Below are 16536 nucleotides of genomic sequence, written 5' to 3' on the forward strand. Positions count from 1 at the left end.
GTTTCTTTTTAGGCCAAGTACTCTCACATGATCAGTTTCAACTAAGTACCCTCAAGAATGCAATCAGTTATAATTATGTGTAGTGTCCTGGTACAGGGGTCACTAAGTTCTAACCGCCTGTCAGAATATAACTCTCTCAAGTGTCACACCGTGCTGGCAGTTGTGATTTTCTCTCCAGCCACTAGGTGTCTCACTTCGTACCTGTGCACAGCTGTGCACAGAGTATTTTAGCCAGTGTACACTCTTGTTCTTTATCCTGTTGTCTTCCAGTCACATGACCCTATATAGGATAGGGGTTTCCCTGTCAGGAGTGTGGTAATAGTAGTCCAGTCCAGTTTAGTCTGGGTCTACAGTTCAGTTCTGTTCCAGTTCAGTGAAACTCTAGCTCCCACTATGCAGTGGTAAGATCTTAGAGGTGGGCTAACCAGAAGACTAGGACCAAACTTTGCCTACACCAAGAATTCTTCAGTCAGGACAGTACCCCCTAAGGAGAGGCAGAGGGACTGATCCTCAGTAAGGCAAAGTTGCTATGAACCAAAGTACCTTACTGATGCACGCTCCTCCACCTGGGGATAACTTTAGTGAGAGCTTAACCTAGAGACAGAGACCTAGGACTCGTACTACCTCACATGGTGGTCTTCGAACTTGTGGAGGCAGAAGGCGGTCAGATATATACAAATATATCTATATGTGAGTACAAGGATTTTTTCTTCAAATAACTTTCAGCACACATCCCGGCAGAGTACTGTTACTAATTGGTCAAGGGCTCGTATCCGGCCCCTATACTACCCTCGTAGACAAGTCTTCACCTCTCTCTACTTTCTCAAGTCTACCTTTAAAGTCTACCTAATTCTGTATTTTTGCATTAGCACCTGTGAGCTGTTCTTCCTGTTATTTTGTGCATTGCACCTAAATTCCCTCAAGTGCTGGACTCAGTAATCTCTTGCGCCACACCGTCCGTGCCTGTTTGTCTTGGCCACCGTGACAAGTTGCCCCGAAACACCAGAGCCCACCAGCTGCACACAACATCTGCAACCAGCGGCCCGGGCCACGGCATATGGACGTGAATGATGATGAATTGTAATAAAACACACAACCCGAGGAAAACTGTGGTGCTGTTCTGAGAAGAAAGCAGCTATGTTTATTCTGATCATAGATAACCCCTTCTAAAGACTCTATCAGTGGTTCCTTCCCAGATCAACAATGTGACTGATCTTTATGTCCTAGTAATGATGCATCCGTTAGCCATTCATAAGCCCACCTGTAGCCAGATGTAGCCTGATACACAGGCCCCTGTGGACATTAATATTGTGCCAGGTATGCCCTCTGTGGCCAGTCACAATACTCCCTGTAGCAATATATAAACCACATGACTAGTAAGGCCCATGTAGCCATTAATAATTCCCCTGTAGCCTGGTATGCCCCCTGTACCTACTACTACTACCCTAGTAGCCAGGTATTCTCTATGGAGCCAGATATATCCCATGTATCTAGATATGCCCCTTGTAGCCAGTAATAATTCCCCTGTAGCCAGGTACAGTATACCCCACATAATGAAAAACCGTCCCACCACCTTCAACATGCCAGATTTATCACGGTGGTCTAGTAGTTTAAAATGGGGTATCCTCTGGTCCCAGTTACAGGTCTCCTCTGGTCCCAGTTACTGTAATTACCTTACTGGTAACTTCTGGTGACTTCCTGATCAGCCAGAGATCTGACATTGTCATCGGACTCTCTGTCTGGGCCATTTCAACATGGACTGTGCCATGTCCCCCTGCTGCTCTGAGCTTCCTGTTCCCCATCCCAGCCTGACTAGCCAATAATCATGGTTGATTGGTCGAGGGGGCATTTCCTTTTTGGCCAAGAAACGGTGATGTTAGTGTGGCCCAGGGTAAGTTTGACTGATACCGAAAGGATTAATTAATTAATGACCTCTGTCAGACAGTTAGAGAGTGCCAGTGGTGCCAGCACACAACATTGGTAGCTGTCCAGCAGTGAAAGAGTTAACAGGCAGATGTGTGCTGTGCATGCTGGGAAAGAGAGGAGGGGCACAGAAGGATCTTGTGTGGAGAGCCCAGTGAGAGTGTGTGCTCTGAGGTAACTGGAAGCAGGATTCGGTTGTGTGAGAAATAAAGGAACTAGATCCTGTTGTGTTATGAGGTAAAAACACTGACAGAGAAAGTCAGATTTATATGAAAAGCCAGAAATAACAGTACAGACCAAGATTTACCCCAGGGAGAGAGAGCAGGATTTACCACAGGGAAACCAGGATTTACCACAGGGAGAGAGACCAGGATTTACCACAGGGAGAGAGAGACCAGGATTTACCACAGGGAGAGAGACCAGGATTTACCACAGGGAGAGAGAGACCAGGATTTACCCCAGGGAGAGAGACCAGGATTTACCACAGGGAGAGAGAGACCAGGATTTACCACAGGGAGAGAGAGAGAGATCAGGATTTACCACAGGGAGAGAGAGAGAGATCAGGATTTACCACAGGGAGAGAGACCAGGATTTACCACAGGGAGAGGGGGACCAGGATTTACCACAGGGAGAGAGAGACCAGGATTTACCACAGGGAGAGAGAGACCAGGATTTACCCCAGGGAGAGAGAGACCAGGATTTACCACAGGGAAAGGGACCAAGATTTACCACAGGGAGAGAGACCAGGATTTACCACAGGGAGAGGGGGGACCAGGATGAGACCAGGATTTACCACAGGGAGAGAGCAGGATTTACCTGAGCGAGAGAGAGGCCAGGATTTACCACAGGGAGAGGGACCAGGATTTACCACAGGGAGAGAGAGACCAGGATTTACCACAGGGAGAGAGAGACCAGGATTTACCACAGGGAGAGGGACCAGGATTTACCACAGGGAGAGAGGGACCAGGATTTACCAGAGGGAGACAGGCCAGGATTTACCACAGGGAGAGAGGGACCAGGATTTACCACAGGGAGAGAGAGAGAGAGATCAGGATTTACCACAGGGAGAGAGACCAGGATTTACCACAGGGAGAGAGAGACCAGGATTTACCACAGGGAGAGACCAGGATTTACTACAGGGAGAGACCAGGATTTACTACAGGGAGAGAGAGAGAGATCAGGATTTACCACAGGGAGAGAGACCAGGATTTACCACAGGGAGAGAGGGACCAGGATTTACCACAGGGAGAGACCAGGATTTACTACAGGGAGAGACCAGGATTTACCACAGAGAGAGACCAGGAGTAACCACTGGGAGAGAGGGACCAGGATTTACCACAGGGAGAGAGATCAGGAGTTACCACAGGGAGAGTGACCAGGATTTACCACAGAAAGAGAGACCAGGATTTACCACAGGGAGAGCGACCAGGATTTACCACAGGGAGAGAGACCAGGATTTACCAGAGGGAGAGAGAGACCAGGATTTACCACAGGGATCAAGACTTCAGCCCAGTGGAAAGCAAAGGGTTTTACAGGATAGGACTGATAAACCCAGGTACCTGAAACATACCCTGAAGAAGTCAGGAGCCTGCTTAACAAGAAGATACACTTAAGAAATCTGACACAGCACCCCCTCCAATTCCCTGAAAATCTCAAAGAACTCACAAAACCCCACGTTGCCATACCATAAGAGTGGCGTGTGGATAACATGTATTAGGGTATAAGTGTGGTCCAAGAAGAACCCAGGAACCAAGCTCAGGTTTCCCATTATTCCATACTATTGACATACGAGAAATCTCCTGTTTGTTGGCTGGTCATATACTATGTACGAGAATAAGGCTGGGTTCACACTGCGTTTTTGCAATCCGTTTTTTTTTCATCCTTTTTTTGCAAAAAACGGATGCATTTGTGTGCATCCGTTTTGATCCGTTTTTCCATTGACTTCCATTGTAAAAAAAACGGATTCTTTTTTTTAACGGACACAAAAATAGTGTCAGCTACGTTTTTGTGTCCGTCAAAAAAAACGGATCCGTTTTGATCTGTTTTTTTTTTTTCAATGGAAGTCAATGGAAAAACGGATCAAAACGGATGCACACAAATGCATCCGTTTTTTGCAAAAAGCGGATGAAAAAAAACGCAGTGTGAACCCAGCCTTAAAATCATTGCTAGTCATCTGCACATCTTCCCATGTAAACAGGGATGTACAGGCAACTATCATGATGTTAATACAGCGATTGTTCATGCAGCCGACCACATGATTGAGCAAGCCTGTAAAGGCTCTACAAACAAACACATCACAGCCATGTGCATTGGCCCTTAGAATACAATGGGTCCTATACTGTCTGCATTGGCAGACACTGTGGACCTATTCTACAGCTGTGTTCTAAGGAACCCAAACCATGCACAGAGGCCACCGTATGGCAGTAATATCCCATTAGCTACATCTTCTGTATACATGTTCAATATAGCGACCCAGAAAAACATACAGCGGCTGTTACTTAGGATTCACCTATAGGAGCCCATTCCCTATGGCATGTGTGAATTGTACCGATGTTTTACAATCAATCACGATATACAGTACATTAATAAGATTGTTTTAAAAAGGGGGAAGAGGAGCAATTCTTACCATTTGTGGGAGTTATAAGATTCATTCCTGAGCCTGGGAACATAATAAAATCCCCTGCAAGAGTGAAAAAAATATTAATACAAAAAAACACTTAAAAAAGTAAAAGAAACCAACACCATTGTAGAAGTAGTAAACCCCCCACCCCCATCATGTAAGAGAGGTGAATGTCTTACCTGAATGCTGTGTGTAGAGGGACGTGTACAGGTCTCTTACTTATTACTGTCACAGTCTTCTGTGCCGCTCACCTGCCCTCTCCTATACAGAATAGTCTCAGGGTAGAGAAAAGGTCAAGTGCAAGGCAAGAGAGGAAGGTCCATGACCAGGAGTTTATTCATCTCTGCAATTACCCTTTAATAGCAGTGTACTATTATTCTGTATTGTGTGAGGAACAATACCTTGTTGTCACAAACACAAGAGAATTACGGTACATAGCAGCCGCTGTAAGAACCCTGGAACCATGCCTTGTGTACGTTCATAAGCCTCTCCTTACATAAAGACTGCACAACTGTGAAAGCTGATACGTCTAAGCCCAACATTCACAAACTCCTGGTCATAGAGGAGGCACAACAGATATAGCAGAGAGCTAAAACAGAGCAGTGATTTTCAAACTTTTTTGAGCCGCGGCACACTTTTTATACTTAAAAAATCCCGGGGCACACCACCAACCAAAATGGCACAAAATGACACTAAAACAGTACATATTATACATATAGTTAATAATATAGATTCTAAATGTATTTATACTCAGTGTGAAACCTGGGCCTGTTTTCTTCTCCCCCCCATGCTTCTCTCCACCATACTTCTCCCCCCTGCTTCTCTCCTGTGCTTCTCTCCCCCATGCTTCTCTCCTGTGTTTCTCTCCCCCATGCTTCTCTCCACCATACTTCTCCCCCCTACTTCTCTCCTGTGCTTCTCTCCACCATACTTCTCCCCCCTGCTTCTCTCCTGTGCTTCTCTCCCCCATGCTTCTCTCCTGTGCTTCTCTCCACCGTTTCTATCCACCATACTTCTCCCCCCCTGCTTCTCTCCTGTGCTTCTCTCCACCATACTTCTCCCCCCTGCTTCTCTCCTGTGCTTCTCTCCCCCATGCTTCTCTCCCCTCTGCTTCTCTCCACCATACTTCTCCCCCTGCTTCTCTCCTGTGCTTCTTTCCCCCATGCTTCTCTCATGTGCTTCTTTCCCCCCTGCTTCTCTCCACCATACTTCTCTCCCCCCTGCTTCTCTCCACCATACTTCCCTCCCCCCTGCTTCTCTCCGCTGTTTCTCTCCCCCATCCCCATGTTTCTCCCCCATCCCCAGTTTTTTTTCCCCCATTCTTTTCTCCTGTTTCTCTCCCCCATCCCCAGGTTGCTCTCCCCCCCTTCCTCCTCACCTCCTCCGAGATTGTCGCCGCTGCTGTCCGCCTCACTTACTGGCCGCCTCCAATCAGCGGAGACCGGGAGCATGGTGCGCTGTGGCAGGCCGTAGCGCACACTTTGATTGGATGCGTGCATCACCGCCTGCCGCAGCGCACCACACGCTCGGTCTTCGCTGATTGGATAGGAGGAGCACGTCCGGGCACTACAGTTGGCCAGTAGGTGAGGCGGACAGCAGTAGCGGGGCGATCTGCAGGGGCACCATAGTTTGGGGAACTTTCCCCGCGGCACACCTGACCATGCTTTGCGGCACACTAGTGTGCCGCGGCACACTGGTTGAAAATCACTGCAATAGAGGATCTTTGGCAGAGTACCCCTTTAAGTCACTTAACACCTTCCTTGCTGGGGTGGGAGCAGTGCTCTCAGCACAACAGATTCATCACAGTCTGTCCTCCAGTGGGTTAGGCGGAGATGCATAGCACTATTTGATTATTTCCCCCCTCAGTCTGGCCCCTAGGAGTTAATTGTCCCTCCTTAAGCCCTAGGGGCTAGACTGAGGGGGGAGAGTAATCATACTTACCCTCCAGGGCTCAAGTCTTCTTCCTTCAGCAAACCTGGCACAAAGCACTTGATGTGCATGTTCTGCTCCTGCAGTGTCAATCCAGCCAGTCAGTGGCTTAGGCAGGACACCACTGCAGCCACTGATTGAGTGGAGAGTGCAGAGGCCAATCGGCACACAACAAGCGCTGTGTGCTGCTCCTGATAACGATAGAAGAAGTGAGCCAAGGAGGGTAAGTATAATTGTATAACCACAGTGATGTCACCATTTTATCTGAATTACAGTACTCGGGGCACTGTGGGCAGTGTAATGTGCAGTCATGTAAGTAGGGTGGCAGAAGGGTGGTCTAAGCAGGAAGCAGAGATGATGGTCGTGAAACACCACGGCAATTGGGATCAAACGAAGAAGAACAAGGATAGTGAATGACTGGTATTATAGCTGGTAGTTGTCACTATATGGTCACTGTATAGGAATATTGGTCTTGAGGACCACAAAAAAACGTATCCGTTAATAATGTAAGTCAATGGAAAACAGATCAAAACGGATGGCATACAACAGCATCCATTTTTACCATCCCTTCTTGCATCTGTTTTTTTCATAGAACGTATACATTAAACGGATAGCAAAATCGTGATGTGAACCAGGCCTTAGTTAAGCCATCCGGACCGGCGCCTGTTGCAGAGCTTGCGCAAAAAACTCCAGCTGCTCTGGAGCAGGTGTAGATTTTTGCATGGTTTACGTCTGTTTCCAGGTGTAAACCATGATAAATTAGGTCTGGGAAGAGGCCACACTTCCTCCCCAGCTTTCTGTGCTGAAAATCTGCAGCAGGTGCCAGTTCTATCTGCAGCAAACTTAAAAGGTGTTAAAAAAAATTTAAATTTAAAAAAAAAATCCCTATCCTCATTAATAAAAATAATGACACCCGTTTCCAATTTTTCAAATACAAATATGTAACAAAAAAAGCAAAAAAAAAAAAAAAATCGCTGATTTTTTGTTACGTTGCAGAAAAAAGGAATAAATAGTGATCAAAGATTATAGGGGTGATGCACAAAGGTAACAGTAATGCAGAGCATTGTTAAAATCATACTGACCTGGAGAATAAATTTAGAATGTAAATTTTACCATACACTGGTCTTAAAAAGTAAAAACGAAGAAAACACAGCTCAAGAATCTACATAAAAAGATTTGGGGAAAAAGATAAAAGGGGAAACATCTCATAGATAATATAGTCCCCTGTTGTGAAGGGGGACCATTTCAGGTATAGAGCCCATGTGAGGAGAGGTAACCATGGGACCTTGGTGTGGAGAGGAAACCATGTTAATTATGGCTTCTTGGTGAGTAGAGGAAACCATCTCAGGTATGTTCCCCTGTGTGGAGAGGAAACCATCTCAGGTATGTTCCCCTGTGTGGAGAGGAAACCATCTCAGGTATGGTCCCCTGTGTGGAGAGGAAACCATCTCAGGTATGGTCAGGGGCGTAGCTAAAGGCTGATGGGCCCTGGTGCAAAATTTTAGCTTGGGGCCCCCCATCTCACCCGATCAGGCAAAGTCCTATCTAACGTTATATCCAATTACTCTAATGTGCCACCATGTTCTAATGCCCTGTCACTGCCTCCACCTCATGTACTGCACTACTGCCCCCTATAGATAATCTTTGACTCTACAGCTGAAAGACTACAACTCTCATCATGAACTGCCAGTTGGAAACGATGGGGTTTGTAGTGCTGCAACCTGAAGAGCCACATGCTGCAAAACTACAACTCCCATTATAAACTGTCAGCAGGGCATGATGAAGTTTGAACTTCTGCAACCTGGAGAAGTCACCTGATATCACCTGCAGTCCTATGTAACACCACAGATAACAGTGATATCCCTCTGAGTACAGATAATGTAGTAGTCATCTGCAGTCCTATGTAACACCACAGATAACGCAGTGATATCTCTGAGTACAGATAATGTAGTAGATGTCACCTGCAGTCCTATGTAACACCACAGATAACACAGTGATATCTCTGAGTACAGATAATGTAGTAGATGTCACCTGCAGTCCTATGTAACACCACAGATAACACAGTGATATCTCTGAGTACAGATCATGTAGTAGATGTCCCCTGCAGTCCTATGTAACAGCACAGATAACACAGTGATATCCCTCTGAGTACAGATAATGTAGTAGTCACCTGCAGTCCTATGTAACACCACAGATAACACAGTGATATCTCTGAGTACAGATAATGTAGATGCAGCACAAGCTGGAGCTCAACGCGGTAAAGATACGGCCATAGGACACAGCTTGGGCCGCCAAGGCAGATGTCTGGAGGAGGGGGCGCTGGTACTTGCTGTCATCTGATTAGGTAAGAGGCCCAATCAGATGACAGCATGTGCCAGCGGCCGCAGCGGGACAGATTGGTGCAGTGCTTCCCAACCTTTTCCACCTCGGGGCACCCCTACTAAATGATGTTCTACAAAATAAGAAAACCGTCATACAGTGACTCACAGGTGACGTCTTCTTTGATCTGAGGCGTCACTTTCCCTTTTCCTCTCCATCCGGCCCAGACCTCCATGATGATTCCTTCCAGATACGTTTCATCCCCTTAGAACCTGCGAGACAAACAATTTAGGCTCCGCACATTTCTAGCAACTTCCTTCCCTTCCTCCCTCCTGTAGGCTCCCATAGTAACTGCACTGTTTGGTGTTATGTGCAGTAAAGTGAGTAGGAATGTGGGATGCCCCCTGTATGTAGGATCCCCTGCTGTGCCCCCATGAGCTAATAATGGCCCCAGAGGTGCCCCCATACAATAATAATGCCCCCAGAGGTGCCCTCATGAGCTAATTATGCCCCCAGAGGTGCCCCCATGAACAAATAATGGCCCCAGAGGTGCCCTCATGAGCTAATAATGCCCCCAGAGGTGCCCCCATGAACTAATAATGCCCCCAGAGGTGCCCCCATCAACTAATAATGCCCCCAGAGGTGCCCCCATGAGCTAATAATGCCCCCAGAGGTGCCCCCATATACTAATAATGCCCCCAGAGGTGCCCCCATACACTAATAATGCCCCCAGAGGTGCCCCCATGAGCTAATAATGCCCCCAGAGGTGCCCCCCATACACCAATAATGCCCCCAGAGGTGCCCCCATATACTAATAATGCCCCCAGAGGTGCGCCCATACACTAATAATGCCCCCAGAGGTGCCCCCATATACTAATAATGCCCCCAGAGGTGCCCCCATATACTAATAATGCCCCCAGAGGTGCCCCCATATACTAATAATGCCCCCAGAGGTGCCCCCATATACTAATAATGCCCCCAGAGGTGCCCCCATACACTAATAATGCCCCCAGAGGTGCCCCCATGAGCTAATAATGCCCCCAGAGGTGGCCCCCATGAACTAATAATGCCCCCAGAGGTGCCCCCATGAACTAATAATGCCCCCAGAGGTGCCCCCATGAACTAATAATGCCCCCAGAGTTGCCCCCTATGAACTAATAATGCCCCCAGAGGTGCCCCCATGAGCTAATAGTGCCCCCAGAGGTGCCCCCATGAACTAATAATGCCCCCAGAGGTGCCCCCATGAGCTAATAGTGCCCCAGAGGTGCCCCCATGAACTAATAATGCCCCCAGAGGTGCCCCCATCAACTAATAATGCCCCAGAGGTGCCCCATGAGCTAATAATGCCCCCAGAGGTGCCCCCATCAACTAATAATGCCCCCAGAGGTGCCCCCATGAGCTAATAATGCCCCCAGAGGTGCCCCCATGAGCTAATAATGCCCCCAGAGGTGGCCCCCATGAACTAATAACGCCCACAGAGGTGCCCCCATACACTAATAATGCCCCCAGAGGTGCCCCCATACACTAATAATGCCCCCAGAGGTGCCCCCATACACTAATAATGCCCCCAGAGGTGCGCCCATACACTAATAATGCCCCCAGAGGTGCCCCCATACAATAATAATGCCCCCAGAGGTGCCCCCATACAATAATAATGCCCCCAGAGGTGCCCCCGTGAGCTAATAGGGCCCCCAGAGGTGCCCCCAAGAACTAATAATGCCCCCAGAGGTGCTCCCATACAATAATAATGCCCCCAGAGGTGCCCCCATACAATAATAATGCCCCCAGAGGTGCTCCCATACAATAATAATGCCCCCAGAGGTGCCCCCATACAATAATAATGCCCCCAGAGGTGCCCTCAAGAACTAATAATGCCCCCAGAGGTGCCCCTAAAAAAACAAACATCCTACTCACCTAATCCGCGCTGTGCAGGCAGCAGCTCTCCTCCTCCTCTTCGGGCTCCATCTTGCGAGCCGCAGGGACGGGACTTCCGGCAGGCGTGATGACGTCACATGATCACGCCTGCCGGAGGGGTCACGTCCCGGCGTCCCATAGGCTGCTGGTATGAAGTACCGGCAGCCTATGGGAGAGAATACAGGAGGAGGACGCTGACAGGTCCTTCTCCTGTATTCTGATCGCTTTGATGTTCCGCCCGCTCACTGTGCGGGCGGAACATCAAAGCGATCTGTGCATCCCGAGAAGCTGCGCGGCCGCAGCTTCTCGGGATGCTTAAAGTGACAGTGTCACAAGTGGCAAGGGGGGCCGTGCGGGCCCCCCTAGCGTAGGGGCCCGGTCGCCATGGCGACCCCGGCGACCCCTATAGCTACGCCACTGGGTATGGTGTCCTGTGTGGAGAGGAAACCATCTCAGGTATGGTCCCCTGTGTGGAGAGGAAACCATCTCAGGTATGTTCCCCTGTGTGGAGAGGAAACCATCTCAGGTATGGTCCCCTGTGTGGAGAGGAAACCATCTCAGGTATGGTCCCCTGTGTGGAGAGGAAACCATCTGAGGTATGGTGTCCTGTGTGGAGAGGAAAGCATCTCAGGTATGGTCCCGTGTGGAGAGGAAACCATCTCAGGTATGGTCCCCTGTGTGGAGAGGAAACCATCTCAGGTATGGTCCCCTGTGTGGAGAGGAAACCATCTCAGGTATTGTCCCCTGTGTGGAGAGGAAACCATCTCAGGTATGGTCCCCTATGTGGAGAGGAAACCATCTCAGGTATGGTCCCTTGTGTGGAGAGGAAACCATCTCAGGTATGGTCCCCTGTGTGGAGAGGAAACCATCTCAGGTATGGTCCCCTGTGTGGAGAGGAAACCATCTCAGGTATGGTCCCTTGTGTGGAGAGGAAACCATCTCAGGTATGGTCCCCTGTGTGGAGAGGAAACCATCTGAGGTATAGTGTCCTGTGTGGAGAGGAAAGCATCTCAGGTATGGTCCCGTGTGGAGAGAAAAGCATCTCAGGTATGGTCCCCTGTGTGAATAGGAAACCATCTCAGGTATGGCCTCCTGTGTGGAGAGGAAACCATCTCAGGTATGGTCCCCTGTGTGGAGAGGAAACCATCTCAGGTATGGTCCCCTGTGTGGAGAGGAAACCATCTCAGGTATAGTTCCCTAGTGTGGGGAGGAAACCCTCCCAGGTATGTTCCTCTTGTGTGGAGAGATACCCCTCTCTAATAGGGCACTAATGTAGAGGCATAGGCATTAGGTATGGTGTCTGGCATGAAGAGGAATCTGTCTCAGGTATGATAAGGAGAGGCAGCCATCTCAAGACTCCTCTGCAGTGCTAAGCAAAGAGGTGCATAACTTCAGGAGGGGAGTCTATGGTTCTTGCAGTTCTGCCTGTATGGTGGTATACATTAAAGCACAGGTTGTTCTGCTTTAAGAGGAAGGAGTACATGTGTACATGTAACTTACTGTCTTATCTCTCTTCCTCCTTGACTAATTAAAAAACTTAAACTCACTCAGCTGCCCACCCTGCTTTAATCAATATACTACAGATGTTATTATATTACCTGTATAATAATGGCTGTATTGTTGTATCTGTTTGGTATTGCCATCTAGAACCATGTGCAATTGTGTTATAAATTTGAGTAACAGATTGATATTAATCCTCTAAACCCAAGGAAAGGCTAAACTTTTAGCCATGGTTCCCTATAGGTTTCTTCCACACAGGCTTTTTCCTTCCCTGAGAGCTGGAGGAATACTATTTGAGAGTCGATGATTTGCCTTTTTGAGCACCTTTCATAGCTCTTGCCAGTCCATGTAGCTTTATAAATACATAGCATTGAATTAAATGTTAAAAAGAAGTTAAAAAATGGCTGTCAATATTATGAATTAACGTGTTATCTATGGTATAATAAAGCTTTGATTTGGCAGTTCAGTAGTCAGGTGAAAGCTGCAGACAAGAAATAGTAGACTCATTTTAACTAATAGAGGATATTAAACTTTAAGCTGAGCTTTGGACAGGGACAGCTGTAGAGATGTTATAGTCCCCTTAAACTGTACTGCTGTTTGGCTTGATGCAATTCATCGCACCTCATGCTGATCATCAGGCTGAAATGTTGAGTAGACGAACTAGAGTCTGGTGGAACAAGACATGCTTTCCAGGGGTTTTATACCTAGAGACCTTAGAAATAACACATTTCAGAGGATTCCTCTTGAATCGATGAATATTGATGGAAATAAAGGTACACAGCAAGATAAAGACATTGCACAAGGGAAGTATGCTTAAAAATGACATCCTGAAACCAACAGGGGAAGAAGCAGAAGAATCATTTCTTATCTTCTCTGATGTCCAGCATGATGTATTGAATCCCTCTACATACAGTAAGCATCAGACACCAGGATGGCTTGGAGATGCTCCAACAACTATCGAATTGTCATAAGATTAAATTAGATTAGAATTTACACTGACACACAATTCTTAATTGTCACTATGAAAACAGGGCTGGTCATCATGATCACGGCCATATGACTTTCATCTCCATAGTATTCTCCAGTACCGAAATATATACTTTATGTTATTTAAATGAGATTCAAAAGCCATGGGGATTGTTCCGAGCACATCAAAAGCCCAGGTAAGTCCAGCCCATGTCCTGTTATCCACCTACCTTATATGACAGCTATAGATAAAGAGGTCCTGCTGAGGAATGCCTGTAAGGACTGGAGTCGTGGATCCACAGAACCAGCGGAGTCTAAGGGCCACTCGTTTTCACAAAAGCCCATGGCAAGGTGGGTTAGACTTGCTGCAGCAGGCGGCCCCCAGGTTGCTACCCCTGGCTTGGCTTGCTTGCTGGCGGCGGGGGAGCTGCAGCTGGAAACATGTAGGCAGGCAAACAAGATCAAAGCAGGACTAACAGCTGGAACCAGGGCAATAGGCACAAACAGCAGAAACCATGGGCAGGAATAGCTGGGATCGCAGGCAAGGGTTAGCATGCAGAGGCTTCAACATGTGAGCCAAGGCAGGTCTGCAATTTAAAGTGCAGCCGCCAATTAGGGGCACGCTGGCTCTTTAAATCCAGGAGCACCTGGCGTGAGTGCCCTGGGAGGTGGGGACCAGAAAGCAGGAGAACAGAGCAGGGGCATGTAAAGTGCCCAGAGGGGCCAAGGAGATGGCGGTGTTGGGCTCCAGCGCCTGCCACAGACCGGCAGCAAGGGGAGCAGGTGCATTGCTGGCCCTGAACAATGGATGCCAACACAGTCGTGACAATGCCCCCTGGGCATATGAGAGGCTTTCTCTTTACGTCTATATCCAAATGCTGGAATGGATAATGGAAATAATTATGAAATGTCTAAAACGCTGATAAGAAGCCTTATCTATCAATTTTATTTAATTTTATTTATTGATGGCCTGTGTGCTGTTTTGGACTATCTTTGACTCATTCTGTAAAAGTAATATAAATATGAAAAATTTGAAAAATAGCGTAGCCGGCGAAAACTGCTCAAAAGTAGTGCAAACAGCTTGATAAATGCTGAAAAAAAATTGTGCCATGCGCAAAAACATCTTTTTTTGCCAAAATATCAGAGTTTTCTCAGAATGTGGGCTATGTAGAAAATCATATGCGAGTCATGAATCAGCTATTACCGTATGTAAGAGACAGGTTACACTACCTATTGAGAGCCCCGGCTCTAAGACTATCCCAGGGATCCATACCCAAACCGTGACCACTCTCACTTCTTACTGGTGTAGAGTCGCGGCTTCACCACCAATCATGGTGCGTGTTAGGAGAATTCTTTCATCAACCTAATAAGAGACAGAAAGTCACCTGGATTCATAGGCAGCTTCTTTATTGCTAGTGAGACAAGGCCGGGCGTCATCTACCATGGTCCTCGATAAAACGAATTCTCCCACCCTCTGCACAATGGTGACTATATTCCATAATACTAGAACATAGGTGATTGGTTACATGTAAATCTGGTCACTTTTATTACACAGCATTACCCTACATTCCATAGGATAAGACTTATCTATGTGGCCACTGAAGCTTCTTGTTGTATCATAAAATCCTCGCCCAGTTCTTCATTCTTTCTTGCTTAGTTGCTGAGGGTGGGCTGGTGCGGCCATCCAGAAAAATTTCCATCAAGCACAGCTCTGGGAAAGCATATTTTACTATACCACACAATATCAATGGGGAACTACCAGCAGGTTGGATGAACCTGCTGATATGTCACCATTGTCCCCTTACCTTCATTCTGGTGCAGTTAGTCGTTTGCTTGGTGGTCCCTTAGGGCCATTAGAAGCACTGCCCGCCCCCATAACGCTGATCCGCCCCTGTCCGACGCGACTCGTTCTAATGATAATCAATGTAGCGGGCCGACCGGGGGCAGGCTTTATCATCTCTATGGGGGGCAGGGCGGGCAGTGCTCCTAACACCCTTACAAGACCGTGGATCAAATGACTAACTGCACCGAAATGGCGCCGAGGATGAGGGTAAGAGACATACTTTCATCCTTGGTGCCTCCTGCACAACAGGGGGCTATCAGCAGGCTAGAGTCATATAACCTGCTGATAGTTCCCCCTAAACTCTTAATTTTCCGTCAGTTGTGTATTCAACTGTGAGAGACAGCTGGGCCTCCTCTTCAGATAATACTTTTATTGGTCCTGGTGGCAGGTGATCACAGGACCACCAGTAGGCCAATCACTTTAAACATGCAGTAAAAGCTGTAAAAATACAATACTAAAGATCCAACTTTAGGACAGGTTCAAACAATGTGCTACACCGTCTGTTCTGTGATCCTAGCTGGGTCACAGAGCGGCCGGTGTAAGCAAAGATGATCCCGGCCGTTACTGCAGCACTGGCTGGATGATCTTCATTTGTGCGGAATTCAGATGCGGGCGCATCATTGAGCGCCTGCATGCCAATTAACCATAGCCAACAATGGAGAGAGCGGCCAGAGCCGCACTCTCCATTGCGTGAGCTGTCAGGGTTGTAAGGCCGTTATTCAATGACCGTCCGCTAAGGAGTGACTGTCTTCTACACCACATACACAGGATTAAGGCATGTTATGAAGGGGTTTAGTTATTTAGTATTACCTACTGTATAAGTGGTGAGCTACGGTGCCGAAGGGAGTAGGTGGTGCCCCTCCTCCGCTGTGGTGTGGTAGCTGAGTGTGTCTACAGTCACGGTAGCCTGGGGTGGTGTAGGTACAGTTTGGCACCGCAACCGCACAGCAAGAAAAAGTTAACCCAAGTGTACAGGTGTGTAAGGATAGGCCGGAGTCCAATGCTTTAGAAGAATAGAGCAGTTTACTTGAAGAACTGCAATACATGGAAATTACTTTGGTAGGAATACAGTCCAGTGCAATACAGAAAAGAAGTACAATCTTGCATGTTACTTAGGTGCTTGAGGTTGAGGGAGAGATGAGGTGCTCTGGAGAAGAGAGTGCTTTGCAGTAGATAGTAGAGGAGAGGGGTTGCCGGAGGGGCCTTGTCCAATGTAGAAGTGTACTCTGCCGGGAACAGTAGAGGTGTGTAGAAGAGAGATTGCCTTTTGCCGCCTAGTTGCGGGGTACCCGTCCTAGGTGGCTAGTACGAGCCCCAGGCCTTGTTATCTGGACTAAGCATACTCCCGAGACTTCCCAGTTGTCCTGCACTGCGCAATGGAATACATAGACTTTCCAAACCTTTGATCCACTGGGGTGAGTCTATATGACTGTTTAGGTAACTGCCCTGCACTTTGAGAGGTTCCTGGCGTGGACAAGGTTTTCCCTATGCGGCTTCTCTCCCCTTGTAGAGTTCTAGCACT

The 16536-nt window shown here is 47.7% G+C and overlaps 1 protein-coding gene across 1 annotated transcript in view; it reads right to left on the reverse strand.

Annotated features, from left to right (window-relative positions):
• The window catches only part of LOC138770713 (NACHT, LRR and PYD domains-containing protein 3-like), a 28253-nt gene extending 23470 nt beyond the window's left edge, over window positions 1-4783 (reverse strand). The window contains exons 1-2 of the mRNA XM_069949898.1: window positions 4723-4783; window positions 4550-4603 (exon numbers count right to left, since the gene is read on the reverse strand). Of these exons, the coding sequence (XP_069805999.1) occupies window positions 4550-4592 (43 nt within the window). The 5' untranslated portion in view covers window positions 4593-4603; window positions 4723-4783. The remainder of the gene's footprint in view (window positions 1-4549; window positions 4604-4722) is intronic.
• Window positions 4784-16536: the final 11753 nt, after the last annotated feature.

Source organism: Dendropsophus ebraccatus, chromosome 13 (genome assembly GCF_027789765.1).
Source record: "Dendropsophus ebraccatus isolate aDenEbr1 chromosome 13, aDenEbr1.pat, whole genome shotgun sequence".
Taxonomy (NCBI): Eukaryota; Metazoa; Chordata; class Amphibia; order Anura; family Hylidae; genus Dendropsophus; species Dendropsophus ebraccatus.